At 55.4% G+C, this 16,497-nt stretch overlaps 1 protein-coding gene across 8 annotated transcripts in view; it reads right to left on the reverse strand.

The window, feature by feature from the left end:
• CACNA2D2 (calcium voltage-gated channel auxiliary subunit alpha2delta 2) overlaps positions 1-16,497 on the reverse strand; it is a 643,579-nt gene that overhangs the window by 50,247 nt on the left and 576,835 nt on the right. For all 8 annotated transcript variants that reach the window (XM_039547175.1, XM_039547174.1, XM_039547177.1 and 5 more), the window contains 2 exons: positions 8,784-8,873; positions 8,166-8,237 (listed from right to left, as the gene is read on the reverse strand). In XM_039547175.1, coding sequence (XP_039403109.1) covers positions 8,166-8,237; positions 8,784-8,873 — 162 coding nt within the window. The remainder of the gene's footprint in view (positions 1-8,165; positions 8,238-8,783; positions 8,874-16,497) is intronic.

Consider the following 16,497-nt stretch of genomic DNA (forward strand, 5'->3'; position numbering starts at 1 on the left):
GGCAGGGGGCTGGACTCAATGACCTTTCAGGGTCCCTTCCAGTTCTATGAGATAGGTATATCTCCATATTTAAGGGAAAGATCCTGAATGAGGAAGTGCCCAGGGCTCTGTTTGGGAGTGGGGGCCGCATGGCAGCAGGGAGCTGCAGACACACCCCAGAACTATGGCCAAAGCTGCAGGTAGAACAGGCTGTGACTGCCAGACGTTGCACTTCTGGGTGGGATTTATGGGGGAGTGCAGCAGCGGCTGGGCAGGGAGTCGGTGCAAAGGGGCCCCAGTGAGAGACACTAACTGAGCCTGGCTTGAAAACCCACAAATGCTTATTTGCTTGAACAGAAACTGGACTGGACTGGAGAGCACCCCAGGCATCAGGACTGCCCCAGGGACCCAGACAGGAATGGCTATGGCTCATCAGGGCTAGCACCTACAAGGCCTAGTTGCTGTGCTTGCCTCCAAGATGCAGTACACTGGGCACGCTACTGGCACCCTTGGGGCTTGGGGTACGGAGTAACCCCAGTAAGTACAAAGGCAACGCAGCAACACTACAAGCAGGAAGAGATGACCACAATTCAACAGCAGGGGGCATGTGAAGCAGGCCTAATGTACTCACTAAAATGAAGACAGAACAGCTCAACTCCTGAAAGACACTTGGGCGTCAAACTCCCATCAGGAGTTAGGCACCTAAATGTACCTTGGAGGATCCAGGACAATAACCCCAGCCTTATGGAAAATGCCACAGCCTCTTAACAGAGAGACCAGCAAACAGTGATGCTCTCTGGGACTTGGGGCCACCAAACTAACCACAAAGCCAGGACAGGACACAAGGGAAAATCACAGTAACGGGACTATCCTATGAATGTGAGTTCAGTGCCAGGGGACAGCTGTCGAGAGGGAGGGGCTTAGTATGGAGACCATTAGAAGAAGCCAGAATTGGGTTGTAAGCCTGCCTACTGACCGCAGAGCTGCCCTGGGTAAAGTTAAGCCAGGTCACTTAATTACGAGCAAAGTGCTCAGGTTTTCAATGGCTGTCTTAGCGTTTAACATCTAGCTCTTTAGCATTGGTTCTGTGCATTCCCCCTGCCCAAGCTCTCCCCAGAACAGTAACGGAGTTTTGCAAGCCCTGACTGCTGCTCTCTGCACTGTTCTCTCCTTATTACCTGTGAGACCTGAACGGCAAACTATAACCTCCTCAGGCAACGAGCACAGCTATAAAAAGCAACTTGACCTGAGGGTGGATTTTCTCCCCCAGGTCCTAATTGTTCCCCAATGACCACGGGTGTGGGAGGTTGGTGGGTGATGGTCTGAGCCGTTTTGCTGCACGAGGATCTGCTTGACAAAGGCGAAGACTTGATTCGATCTATCGAAGGCATTTACTGATGTAGTGTCTCAGCATCTCACCATCTTCAATGCAGTTCTCCTCCCAACATCCTGTGTGGCAGGTCTGTTATCCTCACTGTACAGCTGAGAAACTGAGGCACAGAGAGGCTAAGGGATGTGCCCAAGGTCACACAGGCAGTCTGTGGCAGAGCAGGGACTTAACCCAGGTTTTCCAAATCCTAGGCTAGTGCCCTGACTGCCAGACCATGCTTCCTCCATTGCATATCAGGATTAGAGATGACTCTGGATCCCACAATCCAGCCCCAGGCCTCTGTTTCAGCTCAGTATGGAGATGGGTCTGAGCCAAAAAGTCTGGCTCCAGATCCAAACTTCCTCCAGCTCTGGGGGTGTGAGCAGAACCACAGTTTTAATCTGCCCCATTCTTGGGAAAGCAGCCAGCTGTCAAGGTCTGGATCCAGATCTGAAGTTTCTAACAGTTTGGTTCCAGATTTTGGACCAGGGCCTACCTCTACGCAGGACGTGCCCACTCTCTTCTCCGCCCTCACACATCCTGCCCTCCTGCTGCTCCCCTTGAAGAGACACCAATGCCCACAGCTGCCATCCCGCTAGATGTGGGACAGGCCAGGCTGCTTCAGCAGGCAATAGCCCAGCTCCCCAAGGGACAGAGGCTTGGTCTCCGGCCTTGTTGCTTACCCAGTTGGGAAACAGATCGCTGGCTGCTCAGAAACACAAAGTGCAGCAGCAGTGCCACTGCTGCAGTGATCAATCCAGAGCAGTACTAAGAGGGGAGCATGACACTGGGAGAGAGGAGGCTGAGCCAGTGCAGAGCAGTGAGTTGAGGGGGGTGATGGAATTAGGGCACCATTGCTGGGGATCTGGTTAGCAAGGGCTACGTGTCGCATTTGCTCGTTGCTTTGTGTTTCACCAGCCTGCCCTGGCTGCCTCTGGGAGCTGCCCAGAATTCACCCCCACCACCTCCCTTGTCAGGCAGCATCCGACTCCCCTTCAGCTGGTGGCCTGCTCTTTGCTATATTGGAGCAAATTTCTGGGCACCTGGGGCTTTCCTCGCATCCCTGTGGTCTGGGCCATGACCGCTTGAGAGCGCACAGCAGCAGGGGCAGGCCCAGCCTCTGGCTCTGGGAGTCCATGGGGTGGGTGCAGGTGGGAGGGGATGATGCTAGAACAGCTGGCCTAGAAATGCCAGCCACCTGAGCACAAGAATTGTGCCGCCAGCCCCAGTGGGAGTGGTGGATCCCTGTTAGGGGAGAGGCGGGGTGTGTGCTCCAAGTCCGCTCTCCCTTCACCACTGCTCTAGCTGAGCCCCTACTGGCGGTGCTCCTGCCCTTGCCAGCGCCTATCATTGGCTACATCCAGTGACGCAGCATCCCTGGAAAGGGTTGTTAGCATCTCCCGAGTGAGCGCGGGCTGCTGGCCCAGCAATGGATCCCTACGCAGCACCCCAGGGCCTCGTCACATGCTGCAGCTGGGACTCCAGCCTTTGCTTTGGTTCCTGGCACAAACAGCCACCACGGCACACACAGGGCCGGCTCTAGGCACCAGCAAACCAAGCACGTGCTTGGGGCGGCACATTTTCAGGGGCGGCATTCCGGCCATCCTTTTCTTTTTTTTTTCTTTTTTTTTTTTTTTCGCTTTGGGAGGCAAAAGCCTAGAACCGGCCCTGGCAGCAGCAGCGCGTCGTGTGCAGGGGGCGCCCTGGGCCACTGCGGTTCGTGCTGCGGGGGAGCAGCGCCCGCACCTTGTGGCTGGACTGGGCAGGCTCCGAACGGGGGACACTCGGGCTGGGGGCCGCCCTGCGGGGCACACGGAGCCATCTGCAGGTGCTGCAGAGCGGCCGCCCCCCAGCACCGCAGCCAGGGCTGGGCGAAGCGGCCCGAGCTGCCCAGGGACTGTCGCAGGGCGGCCAGAAGCAGCAGTGGGGCCATAGAGGGCAGGGCGCTGCCGTGTGGGGCCCGCGTCCTGCTCTTTGGGGCCACCCTGCCCCGGCTCCTGAGCCCCCTGCCAGGGTGGTCCCCCGGCTCTGCCCTCCTGGGTCCCGGCCAGTCCTGGAGGCAGGAGCCCCGGCTGGAGGGACCCTGGGCTGAGGCGTGGCCCGGAAGCCTCGCCGCTTACCCCGACCCTGCCAGCACTGGACTGGCTGGAGGCGAGTGGGGAGCGGGAGGAGTCAGCACTGTTGCGGGGGAGCCCAGGGCTGGGGTCGCTGGGGGTGCGTGTGGGGGGGAGAGCCCAGTGCTGGGGCAGCAGGGGGTGGGAGGAAAGAGAGAGCCCAGGGCTGGGGTGGCAGGGGGTGGCGGTGGGGGAGGGCACTGGTGGTGGGGGGGTGAGAGCCCAGGGCTGGGGTGGGGGGCAGCCAAAATTTCTTTTTACTTGGGGTGGCAAAAAACCTAGAGCCGGCCCTGGGCACACGTGGCTCCCTCAACCCCCTGCGAGATGGCACAAGCTGGGTCTAGCTGCACAACGTTTGTACTTTAATATCGTATCAACTCAGGAAACTACAATAGCTGGCAAGAAAGCCCCGTGGGAAGGGGGCTGGGGGAAGAGCTCCATTCAGCATATGGAGCCATAAATTGGTTCACTAACCCCCACCACTGCTTTCCTCACCTGCCCTGCCTCCCTGATCTGCAAACAGGATCCACAGAGTAACGGGAGCCACTGCTCCATCTCTCTACACCCCACCCTCCCCCTCGCCCCAGCAGCCCCCCTCAGGACATCCGTGGTTCCTGGGGTGAATGCAGCATCTCAGCTGTCCCAGCCCTGCCTTTTCGGGTGGGTTGATCCAGCCCATGTTATCAGCATCCTCATGGCTCTGGTTTCATTCCCAGGGAATTACAATGAAAATTAAACCAGCCCCAACCTCCCATGTCACATGGTGCTGGCTCCGCCTCCTTGGCACCTGCTGCCACCTTCATAGAATCATAGAATCTCAGGGTTGGAAGGGACCTCAGGAGGTCATCTAGTCCAACCCCCTGCTCAAAGCAGGACCAAACCCAACTAAATCATCCCAGCCAGGGCTTTGTCAAGCCTGACCTTAAAAACCTCTAAGGAAGGAGATTCCACCACCTCCCTAGGTAACCCATTCCAGTGCTTCACCACCCTCCTAGTGAAAAAGTTTTTCCTAATGTCCAACCTAAACCTCCCCCTCTGCAACTTGAGACCATTACTCCTTGTTCTGTCATCTTCTACCACTGAGAACAGTCTAAATCCATCCTCTTTGGAACCCCCTTTCAGGTAGTTGAAAGCAGCTATCAAATCCCCCCTCATTCTTCTCTGCTGCAGGCTAAACAATCTCAGTTCCCTCAGCCTCTCCTCATAAGTCATGTGCTCCAGCCCCCTAATCATTTTTGTTGCCCTCCGCTGGACTCTCTCCAATTTATCCACATCCTTCTTGTAGTGTGGGGCCCAAAACTGGACACAGTACTCCAAATGAGGCCTCACCAGTGCTGAATAGAGGGGAATGATCACATCCCTCGATCTGCTGGAAATGCCCCTACTTCTACAACCCAAAATGCCATTAGCCTTCTTGGCAACAAGGGCACACTGTTGACTCATATTCAGCTTTTCATCCACCGTAACCCCTAGGTCCTTTTCTGTAGAACTGCTGCCCAGCCATTCGGTCCCTAGTCTGTAGCAGTGCATGGGATTCTTCCGTCCTAAGTGCAGGACTCTGCACTTGTCCTTGTTGAACCTCATCATATTTCTTTTGGCCCAATCCTCTAATTTGTCTAGGTCCCTCTGTATCCTATTCCTACCCTCCAGCGTATCAACCACTCCTCCCAGTTTAGTGTCATCTGCAAACTTGCTAAGGGTGCAGTCCACACCATCCTCCAGATCGTTAATGAAGATATTGAATAAAACCGGCCCCAGCACCGACCCTTGGGGCACTCCACTTGATACCGGCTGCCAACTAGACATGGAACCATTGATCGCTACCCGTTGAGCCCGACCATCTAGCCAGTTTTCTATCCACCTTACCGTCCATTCATCCAGCCCATACTTCTTTAACTTGCTGGCAAGAATACTGTGGGAGACTGTATCAAAAGCTTTGCTAAAGTCCAGAAATAGCACATCCACTGCTTTCCCCTCATCCACAGAGCTGGTTATCTCATCATAGAAGGCAATTAGGTTAGTCAGGCATGACTTGCCCTTGGTGAATCCATGCTGACTGTTCCTGATCACTTTCCCCTCCTTTAAGTGGTTCAGAATTGATTCCTTGAGGACCTGTTCCATGATTTTTCCAGGGACTGAGGTGAGACTGACTGGCCTGTAGTTCCCTGGATCTTCCTTCTTCCCTTTTTTAAAGATGGGCACTACATTAGCTTTTTTCCAGTCATCCGGGACCTCACCCGATCGCCATGATTTTTCAAAGATAATGGCCAATGGCTCTGCAATCTCATCGGCCAACTCCTTTAGCACCCTTGGAAGCAGTGCATCCGGCCCCATGGACTTGTGCTCGTCCAGCTTTTCTAAATAGTCCCGAACTACTTCTTTCTCCACAGAGAGCTGGTCACCTCCTCATGCAAAGAAGCTACAAACAAATGAAGTTCTTTTCTGCTCCATGCCTCTCCCCTGGGATGTGACCACAATGGGAGGGCAGGGGTCCCAGGGCAGCCTCCCTGCTAGGTAGCAGCCTGTGCAGCCCTATGGTACAGTCTGGGTACGTAGTGGCACGTTGGGTATGGATGCAGGCAGCCGGATGGAAAGCTCCCTGGAGTTCTGGTCAAATTCTAGTGTTAGCAACCAGCAGGGCCCAGTGACTGCAGAGGACCCGCTAACTCAGCACCACTCTACAGCCACAAGCAAAAATCATCCTTTATTTAACCCAGCAGGCAGGGAAAGGCCAAATAACCAGAATTTAGAACCAGACCCACAAAGGTATTTAGGCTCCTAACTTCCACGGATTTCCTGACATCCAGGCTGCACGATACCCTCCAGCTTTGTGGGGTGTGACCCCACGGCTCACTGTGCTTCTTCTAGAGCTTCGTCACCACCAGAAACATCTGAGCGATACCCCCTTGCCCCTCCCTGCCTCTTACATACACACGTCCTCGCACCAACACACACTGAGCAGTGGGGAGATCGTGGAATCGGAGGGATCCCATCTCCCGTGATGATGCTAGCCACTGACACAGACGCTTTGGTCCCAGTATCACAAAGTGTTTTACCAACGGTAATTAGTGGAGCCTTTCGCACTTGCCCCTCTCATGGAAGGGATAAAAAGGGACCTAGATCTAGACACACCGCCCCTGCTGGGGTGGAAAGGAGCAGCTGTTCAGCAGCACACAGCAGTGCTATACAACAGTTCATGGTGGGAAGGGAAGAATATCATATCCAGTGGGAGCTGGTAAAACAGGGAGGCAGGCTAGGAATTTGGCCAAAGACCAGAGCAAACAGCCCTTCCATTTCACAAAGCAGCAAGGCATTTCTAAATCGTCAAGACCTTGATTTTCCATCTCATGCAAAAGAGGGCGGGAGATCTTTGCAAGCAGATTCAAGGTTGGGAGAACACCACCTGTTGAGCACTCATCACTAAGGCTAAGATTATGTCACGGAGGTCGCAGAAGTCATAGAATCCATGACTTCCAGCAACCTTTGTGACATTGGGGGTCCCGCAGCTGACCAGCCGCTGCTGGCAGCAGGGGACCCCGCAACAGCCCAGCCTCCGCGGGCGACAGGGAACCCTCTGGCGGGACCCCCCGCAACTAACTGGCTGCTGCTGTTGGTGGCAACCCCTGAGCTGCCCAGCTGCTGCCACTGGCAGGGATCCCCCCACAGCTCCCAGCCACCAGTGGCAGAGGGACCCTAGAGCTGCTTAATGGCTGCTGGCAGGGGTTCCCCCGCAGCTCCCAGCCACTGCAGGTGGTGGGGAACTCCTCCCAGCCACTGGGCAATGGGGTCCCTGCAGCTCCCAGCTGCTGCGGCGGGTGAGGGGCAGGATGCTGGATCCTTCTCTCTCCCCATTTTGTCAGGGATGTTTTTAGTAAAAGTCAGTGATAGGTCACAGCTTCCATGATTTTTTGTTTATTGCCCATGACCTGTCACTGACTTTTACTAAAAATATCCATGACAAAAATCATAGCCTTACTCACCACCACCTCCTGCAGCACCGAGTGTTGTTATGCGACGTCTCCCATCCCAATACTGACCCACCCCAAGTCTGCTTAGCTTGGGAGAAAGGCTGAGCTTGCAGCAAAAGGTGGCACGCCTGTGGGAATCCATGCACAGATCATCCCCTCCCTGCCCAGCCAATGACTCCAGCAATTGTCTCCAGCACGAGAAGATGGGCAGGGAACAGAAAACAGTCAGAACAAACGAGGTACCGAGTCCAACACGTGCCCATCTCTCCCGCTAGTTTTCTGGCCAGATTCATTTGTGATCGAGTTCTGAGCTGCCCCTTCCTCTTTAAAACCCAGCAGGGACTCGCCCCAGCTGGCCCCAAACATCCCAATCTCCTGCTCCTCTTGTCCCTATGCTCTCCGCCTCTCTCCATGCCATCTCTCACCTGCGGGCACAAGGGCCACGGCACAGGGCCAGCCTCCCTGTATCTCTCCACTTCCTAGTCTCATTGGAAGATGAGCCCTTCCTCCTCTCTCACTGGCTCCTGGTCCCCCCGTCCCTGTTTGAGATGCAGTTTGAATTGACACACAGTATGCACAGCAACGCTGGGTTGTGTTTTGTCTCTCTCCCCACCACACACACACAACTTGATTCTCCACTCCCACTGGCTTGGCTCCAGTGTGACCCCAGTTTCTCTTAGTTTACAGGGGTGCACAAGCCCCTGGAGCGGGAGAGAGGACGGTAACGTTTCATACCTTCCTGTTGCTGCTGCCATCCTCCGTGAGGTTAAACACTGGCAGGGTGCCGGTCACCATCAAGCCCAGGCCCTGGACATAGAAAGGAAATGCAACCAGTCAAGCAAGCTCTCAGACACGTCTGGCTCTGGTCTGACAGTTCCTTCGCAGGCTCCGCGCCACAGCTGGCCTGGGCCCATTGCATGGCTGGGGAAATCTGGGCTGGGGCAGACGCCACAGAACGGAGTTGGTGAGCTGCAGTACCGAGCCCTGGGGGTCCGCTGTGCTGATAAGGATCCACTACCTGAGTCTGGCTTGACTCACTTCCCACCGTGAAGTTCTCAAGGGGGGTTGCCATGTGGTTTCCTTTTGGCACCAGTAGAGCGACTGTAAATCTACCCTGACAGTTCTGAGACTTGTGGGGGGTAAATCCCAGGACTGTCCACGTGTTGCAGGGCTACCAGGTCCCTGCCAGGGGCTAGCAGCTCCCAGCTCTCGCCTAAAGCATTATCATAACCCCCTGCTTATTGGAAACTGAAGCTAAACGTCCATGGAGCAGCACCGAGCAAGCAGCGGTTCCAGCAGCTGGGGGAGGGAAAGGACAGGTGGGTGCGATGGGCTCGCTTCTGTCTTGCTTACCAGAGCATCCTGATAGACATTGGTCCATTGAACCTGTTTTGCTTTGTTCCCTGCCAGGACCATGGGTCTCCCCAGCACGTCCAGGTACTCCTGCAGACACAAGGAGAAAGGCCAGCTGTGAGACAGAGACAGGCACTCCCACTCCCCCGGTCAGAGATGAACACACACAGCCCCAGCCCAGCTGGGAGCAGTGAGAGGAGAAACGTTGGCTCATATGCGGCTGATGAGAGAGGGGGGGGAAGCTGGTAAAAATTACCAGGGCCCAGTGGTCCGGAAGGGGGCCTGGGGCCTGGCTTCGTCGGCCCTGTTTAACCGGTCCACCCTTGCTGTGGTGCCCGAAAAAATTTTTTCACCGGGGCCCGAACCCGATCTCAGAGTCAAGGGCAGAGCCAGGAATGGGACCTTGGAGTCCTGCTGTCCTGCTCTAACCACTAGATGACACTGCCTTCAAGTGATGCCGTTGAGCTGAAGGCCAAGAAATCCCCTTGGAGCTGGACTGCGCACATGGGGGCAGATGGGGGAGGGACTGGCACTGGACAATTCTTTCTCTGTCTCTTCTACTGCCACCATGACCCCCTCCTTTCTCTGGGCATGTACAGGCTCTGTGTCATTGCAGGGTCCTTCCTTCTGCCCCCTGCCGGCAGAGAACCATCCCAACAAACCCATCCCCCCACCAGTGCAACGCCGGACATTGACAGCAGCACTGACAAGCATTCAGCATTGACTCAGGCACCCAGGTCAAGGCCAGTTTTGGGGCCCAACTTGAGACTCCTTAAAGGGGCAGGATTTCCAGTCGATGGGTGCTCCCCACCCAGGCCCCTTTGAGGAGTCTCAAGTTGAGCCCCCCAAATCACTAGCCCCTTTTGAACACCTAGGCCTGAGCATGCAGCATGGGGAATGTTTGTGGGGGAAGTCTCCCGCCCCTGCTTCTGGGAGGCAGTGTGGGCTAGAGGATAGAGCACTGGGTTGGCATTTAGGAGACCTGGGTGCTGTTCCTAGCTCTGCCGTGCTGGGTGACCTTGGGCAACTCACAGCCTCACTCCGTGCCTCAGTTTCCCCATCTGTAAATGAGGATCATGGCACTGCCCTCCTTTTGTAAAGCACTTTGAAATGTGCTAATGGAAAGAGTGAGGTAGCAGTGCCCACCTCCCTCTCACTCACTCACTCACCCTGTACTACCCCCGTGGCAGCACTCCTGCTCTATACTGCTGCGACAGAGAGCACACCCAGGCCCGAGGTGGCTCCCATGGGGAAGTAGTTTTTTGTCCTACAGGCTTGGGAAGGATTTAAGCAGCTGAGCCCCACCAGCGCTGCAGACCACAGCGGAAGGAGGGTGTTGAGGGGAGCACCAGCAGTGATGCGAACCACATCCAATCCTTTCTAAACCAGTGTCTCCCTGGGTGCCAGAGTAGGGGGAACGAATGGGGACAGACTGGAGGCTCTGTGCTCTCGGCCACCTGCCCAAGTGCATTAGGGGGCAGCGCTTGCCAATCAGCCCTCCCTTCTCCCCAAATTGATTAACCCCTCCCTGCAGGTTGCCATGGAGAGAGCAGCAGGCTGGAGCCTGGGCCCTGAGGGGGCTGTATTCTTTCTGGATGACAAGAGAGAGAAGGAGAAGGCATGGAGCAGGAGGGAGCCATGCAGCCAGAAAGAGAAAGCATAGCTCCTAGGAGAACACCAGGGATGGCATTAAAGCTGTATCACCACTCACCGTTTACCCCCATGGGAGAACTATCTATCTAAGCTGCTTATATGACCACTGTCATATCTGGGCACCTGACACTCTTTAATCTATTTATCCCACCCCTATTCAGCAGGGCAGGGCTGGTATCCCTAATCTGAAGCTCAGTGTTGCATGGGACAGAGCAGGGAACCGAACTCTAGTCTCCTGCCAGCGCTCTGACCACTGTCTCTCCACTCAGCTGCAGCACCCGGTCACTGAGCCCTGCTCTGAGCAGACCTGAGTCCCCACAGGACAGCAATGGCACAGCTGTCCGGCGGCAACCTCATAGAATCATAGAATTCAAGATCAGAAGGGACCATTATGATCATCTAGTCTGACCTCCTGCAAGATGCAGGCCACATAAGCCGATCCACCCACTCCTGAACTAATTCTCTCCCTTGACTCTGCTGTTGAATGCTCCAAATCATGATTTAAAGACTTCAAGTAGCAGATAATCCACCAGCAAGCGACCCCTGCCCCATGCTTCGGAGGAAGGCGAAAAACCTCCAGGGCCACTGCCAATCTACCCTGGAGGAAAATTCCTTCCCGACCCCAAATATGGCGATCAGCTGAACCCCGAGCATGCGGGCAAGACTCTCCAGCCAAACCCTCTGGAAAAGGCTAACAATATCCCAACACTGACCCTTTGTACTAAACCTTGCAGAGTTGTTTAAAATTAGAGCATTGGAGGTGAATTCTGAAAGAAACCGACCTCCGGGCCCTTACCGCTGTGGGTACACCCCACTCTCCATGAGCACGCGGATCTGCACCCATGCCAACCAGCTGGAAACAAGAGTGCTAAGGGCATGTCTTCCCTGCAGCTCGTGTAGATGTACCAAGCGAGCTGGGGTGCAGAAGCCCGAGTGATTCCACAGGGTTCCAGGCGGGCTCGTGCAGCCCACGAGGGTGCCTGTGTTGCCATGGTTTCAGTGCTCCAGAACCCAAGCAAAGCAAGATTCAGGCTAGCTCAGGTCCATCAACATGAGCGGCAATCCCAGCCTGTGCTTGCAGTGTAGATACATAGTGAGAAAGGTTCTCAGCTCTGCCGCAGATACTCTGTGAGACGCTTCGCCCCGTGCCTTTCCCCGCTGGCTCAGCCATGGGGGACCGGGAGGAGGGATCTGGCTGGACAGGCGGCTGTGAGTACCCTGTCGAAATGGGATTGAAGAGTGGAGACGATCACTGGCTGGTGAAGGAGGTTGCAGGAGGAAGTGGAGGCAAAGAATGGAGAAGAGGGAAGCAAGCGCTGTCAGCCACATGGAAAGAATTCAAAGCAAATGGCAAATTCCAGTGCAAAGCATGGCCATGCAAGAGACGCCCCCTCCACTGTGGTGCCTGGGCCGTACTGGGCCCTGGCTCAGCCCCACAAACCGCCGGCTGGCAGCGAGTCTCCGCTGGCCAGCTGCTCTGGGTGCGCCATGCACTGGGTCACACACCTGGAGGGCTGGCGGGGCTGGGAGGGATATTCCCATGTTCCAGTCTGAGTCGGAAACGTTCACTGCAGGCCAAACGCTCTGAGGAGTGCTGGGAGGCTGTGCCAGAGAAAGGGAGGGTCCCAGGCAGCACCAAGGGCTCAGGGGTCTCTCTCCGCCCCCTCAGGCTGCCTCCCTTTTGTTTGTCAGCACACCTTCGCACAGCGACTATGCATCACGGGGTGCATCCTCACCCTGGGAGGCAGCATTAGGAAGTGGCATGACATCACCACGGGCCCCCGATGCAATGCGGCACTGTGGAAGCGTACGGTTCAATAGCCAGCTTTACTGCAGGCCGTGGGCCCATCACACCCTCTCGTTACTACGCACTCAGCCACATCTGGGACTCCCTCATTTTCCTCAAGGCCAGGCTGGGGGATATGGGACAAAACACCAAACCCTTCTGTGAGCAGCACTACAGGAAAGAGGTAGGGACAAGGAGCCACTTCTTCCAGAACATCCACCCCTTGCCTCCCACCCTGCTCACACTGCCCTATGGGCCCCCTAAGAAAATCTACAGCTGCACCACGTATGAGGGGCCCTCTGGCAAACTGCAGGGCTGCAAGATGCAGCCCCGTCCCCGATCCCAAGTGACCACTGAGTCAAGAACCTGGCAGTGACCCCATCAGAGCCCAGTGGGAACGTCAGCAGGGGAGATGGATGTGATGGGGAAGCAGCCGTTCACCATATGCAGGGACCCAGCATAGCGAGGTGCTGGCCAAGCCCTTCCGAGTGATTGTGGAGGAGTCTCTGCCGTGTGGTAGGCTGAATGGCTCTGGATGGCCAGGAGCAGCAGGGGTCAGCCGGGATGGGGATAAGAATGGCTCAGGCACCAGCTCAGCAATTCTCCAAACTGTGCTGGCAGAGCCCTGAGAAATATCTTGGCCGCGTGAACGCCGGTTGTATATGATGTTCATGTTACTCTGCACCCCCTGGGTGGGAGCAGGAACTGAACCAACGGCCTCTGGATCTTAAAAGCAGGAGCCTCAATGGCGGGAGTGCAAAGATCTAACCCAGAGCCGTGTTGGGCTCAGCAGCCTCTCTCTGGCCCAGCCACCACTGGAGTGGTTGCAGTCCCACTGCGCGATGGGCTGCGGAGGTGTAGTGAGGGAGACGATAACCGCAGACGACGCTGGAGGACAGGACTGGTTGCCCAGAAAAATGGTGCCTGGCTCATCACATCCTCAGCAAAACTCTCAGTTCCAATGGGAAGGTTTGCCCGAGGGAGGACTGCAGGATCAGGCCCATGGATCAGACAAACAATAGTCCGGAGCACGTCCAGACGAACACGCTGGTGATTTATCTTTTTGAATGTGGGGAGCAGCAGACACCAATGAGCTCAGTAACGTGACATCTGTCACTAGCACAGCAGCTTCACTTTACTACCCTCCGTTCCAACCAATCTACTCTGCCTCACCCCAGGCACTAAGAACGGGGGACACAAATGGTTACATTATCCCACCTAAGCAACCCCTCTCAGAGCCATTACGTGGATGGAGTTTGACTTTTCAGGAGAAAGGCGACAGACTCCGGGGCCGTCTGAGCTCAGACTCAAGACAGCGGTGCGCTTTGTGTTAGTGTGGTTCTGATCTTGTTTTACACTTAATTTCAAAGGGATACAGTTACTGCTCTGCAGCCGAGACGTTAAATGCCGAGTACGGATGCCTCTGAGAAATGAATGCATTGTAGCTCTGCATTGCTGGTTGGGGTCTTTTTAGTTGTTTTCTTGTTTCTGAGCTATTAGGGGCTGTGTTTTCAAGCTGAGAGTCTCATAAGGTGAAAGAAATCATCAAATCTGCAAGGCTTGTAATCCACAGATTCCAAGGCCAGAAGGGAGAGCTGTGATCATCTAGACTGGCCTCCTGTATAGCACAGGCCAGAGCCCTGCCCCACAATAATTCCTTTCGAACTAGTACAGACCTTTAAAAAAAAAAATCCAAATCTTGATTTAAAAGTTGCTGCTGACGGAGAATCCACCACGATGCTTGGAAAATGGTTCCAATGGTCAATTACTCTCACTGTTAACAATTTACACCTTATTGCCAGTCTGAATTTGGCCAACTTCATCTTCCAGCCACTGGACTGTGTTAGACCTTTGTCTGCTGGCCTGACGAGCCCAACAGCAAATAGTTGTTCCCCAGACTGTGATCAAGTTGCCCCTTAATCTTCAATGTGTTAAGCTAAATAGGTTGAGCTCCTTGGGTATGTGGACGCTGCAGCCTTCCTCCATGCAGACAGACCCGCCGTAGTGGGGCTCACGGTAGTGTGCTAAAGACAGCAGTGGAGGTGCGTTGGTTTGGGCTGCACCTGGGCCTCTCAAGGCTAGCGGGTCAGGTGGGCTGGAGCTCCCAAGCTGTAACATCCACACTGCTAGTTTTAGTAATGCACTAGCGGAGCTGGAATCTGTCTACCCAGGCTGGGAAGCTCATGCCAGCAGCAGGGCAGACATACCCAATGAGTCTATCGCTATAAGTCCTTTACTCATTCCTATGGCTCTTCTCTGACCTCACTCCACTGTATCAACATCCTCCTTGGATGGTGGGACCCAGAACTGGACATCGGATTCCAGCAGTGGCTGCACCAGTGCCAAATACAGGAAGAGAGTTGGCAATGCTGCCCGAGAGAAAGATTTTATCGCTTGCACCTTTACTCTCGGGCCAGGTCCTCAGCAGCACCAGCTCAGGATATGGCCCATGATTTTCAAACTGACCATGTGTCACTTAGGACCATGACAGTGCCATGCAACATTCCCTGAGCGTAACCCCCTGCTCTGCTCACAGCACCCCATTGGACTGCTCCGTACCTATACAGGGCTCCCCATCTGTCTCATTCTCCATCTCCACAAGATGGACCATACCTACACCCTACCCCAGAGTCATAGGATCAGGGTGTGGGGAGCACATGGCACCTGGATCCTACCCCAGGATGGGATGACGGAGTGGACAACATGACACTCGAACCTATCCCAGGATGGGGGCAAGGGGTGGGGACACCAGGACTTTATTTGCTCCCAATCCTTGCTGGTTTCCCTTTGAGTATCCAACACGTCAGCTGCAGAGAAACCAAGGAAAGGCAAAGGGAGCAGAGAACTGCCCCCACAGACAGGGCCGGCTCCAAGCACCAGCCCAGCAAGCAGGTGCTTGGGGCGGCCAACAGAGGGGGCGGCACATCGGGCTCTTTGGCAGCAATTTGGCAGCGGATCCCTCACTCCTTCTTGGAGCGAAGGACCAGCCGCCGAATTGCCACCGAAGACTGAAGCGGCGGTAGAGCTCCCGCGGATCGCGATCACGGCTTTTTTTTTTTTTCCCCCTGCTTGGGGTGGCAAAAACCCTGGAGCCGGCCCTGCCCACAGATGAGAAAGAGAACCAGGGGAAAAGCAGAACATCTCCAGCCATTCAGCGAGGCAAGGGGACAGGCCAGCCCCCGGCGTCCCATGGACAACATTGTGCAACCAGCTGAAGCTCGCTCACTCTCCCATTCATTTCCCCCTCCCTCTTTTGCCGCGTTGTTTTGCAATGGTCTCGCTGGAAGGCCTGCCCGGGCTGTGAACGGAAGGCCACTAGCCCAGTCCGGCAGCCCCATTTGCCTGGAGCTAGTAACTTGTCCCCAGCTCTCAGCTGCCGTCTGTCACCTTGAACAGCCCGACAGATCAGCTGGCGCCGCTCGCTCCGCTCCATGTGGATTAAAGTACGAAGTTTAATAACTAACCACTTAAGGAGGGAAGGGAAAAAAGATCCAAGAAGTGGGCCATTCATTTCAATAATGCGGCTCATCAGGCCCTGTGACGGGTACCTGGTTTCTGCTCTCCTTTCCCAACATGGACTCAGGTCACGCTGAAATGGGTCTGGGGGCCCCAGCTGGGCACCCCATAGATGTCTGCCTGCATTATGTACTCAGCAATTCAGGGCGCTTGGGGGTTGGGCCCTGGGAAAGATTCAAGGCTGGGACAGCAGGGCGAGTGGGCTGCAGGTGGGGACTGAGAGGCATCTGCAGAGCAGAGTGGAATGGCCAGGCAGGGTTTGCAGCTTGCAGATTTCATAGATCCCACGGCCAGAAGGGGGCACTGTGGTCACACAGGAAATCAGACTAGATAACCTCGGCCAGCGAACTTCCCCAGAATAATTCCTATTGTACCAGTCCAGAGTCCAAGGGGTAGGTGAGAGGTTCTACAAAACACAGGCAATCTGGATTTAAAAATCGCCAGTGATGGATGTGCTGTTTTTGGGACGGGGGGGAGAGAGGAGTCAATTCTCCCAGTGAAGTCAGCACGGATCAGAGCCAGCTCTGGCCCTTTGATCTGACTCCCTTTGGCCTCAGTCCTGGGCAGAGGGAAGTCCCTGGGCCCCTGCCAGCACCAGCACATCTGTCCCCACACTTCTGAGGCGATGCTGCCCGTGCGCCAGAGACGTGTTTGAGCCCCGCTGCAGGAACAGGGGTAAAACCTTCACTTGCGAAGGCCGTGTCTGCACTAGCATTCCCCGCTTGATCTACCAGCACTGCAGCTCCCGTGGCATGCTGG

The sequence above is a fragment of the Mauremys reevesii genome, linkage group 7, assembly GCF_016161935.1.
Source record: "Mauremys reevesii isolate NIE-2019 linkage group 7, ASM1616193v1, whole genome shotgun sequence".
Taxonomy (NCBI): Eukaryota; Metazoa; Chordata; order Testudines; family Geoemydidae; genus Mauremys; species Mauremys reevesii.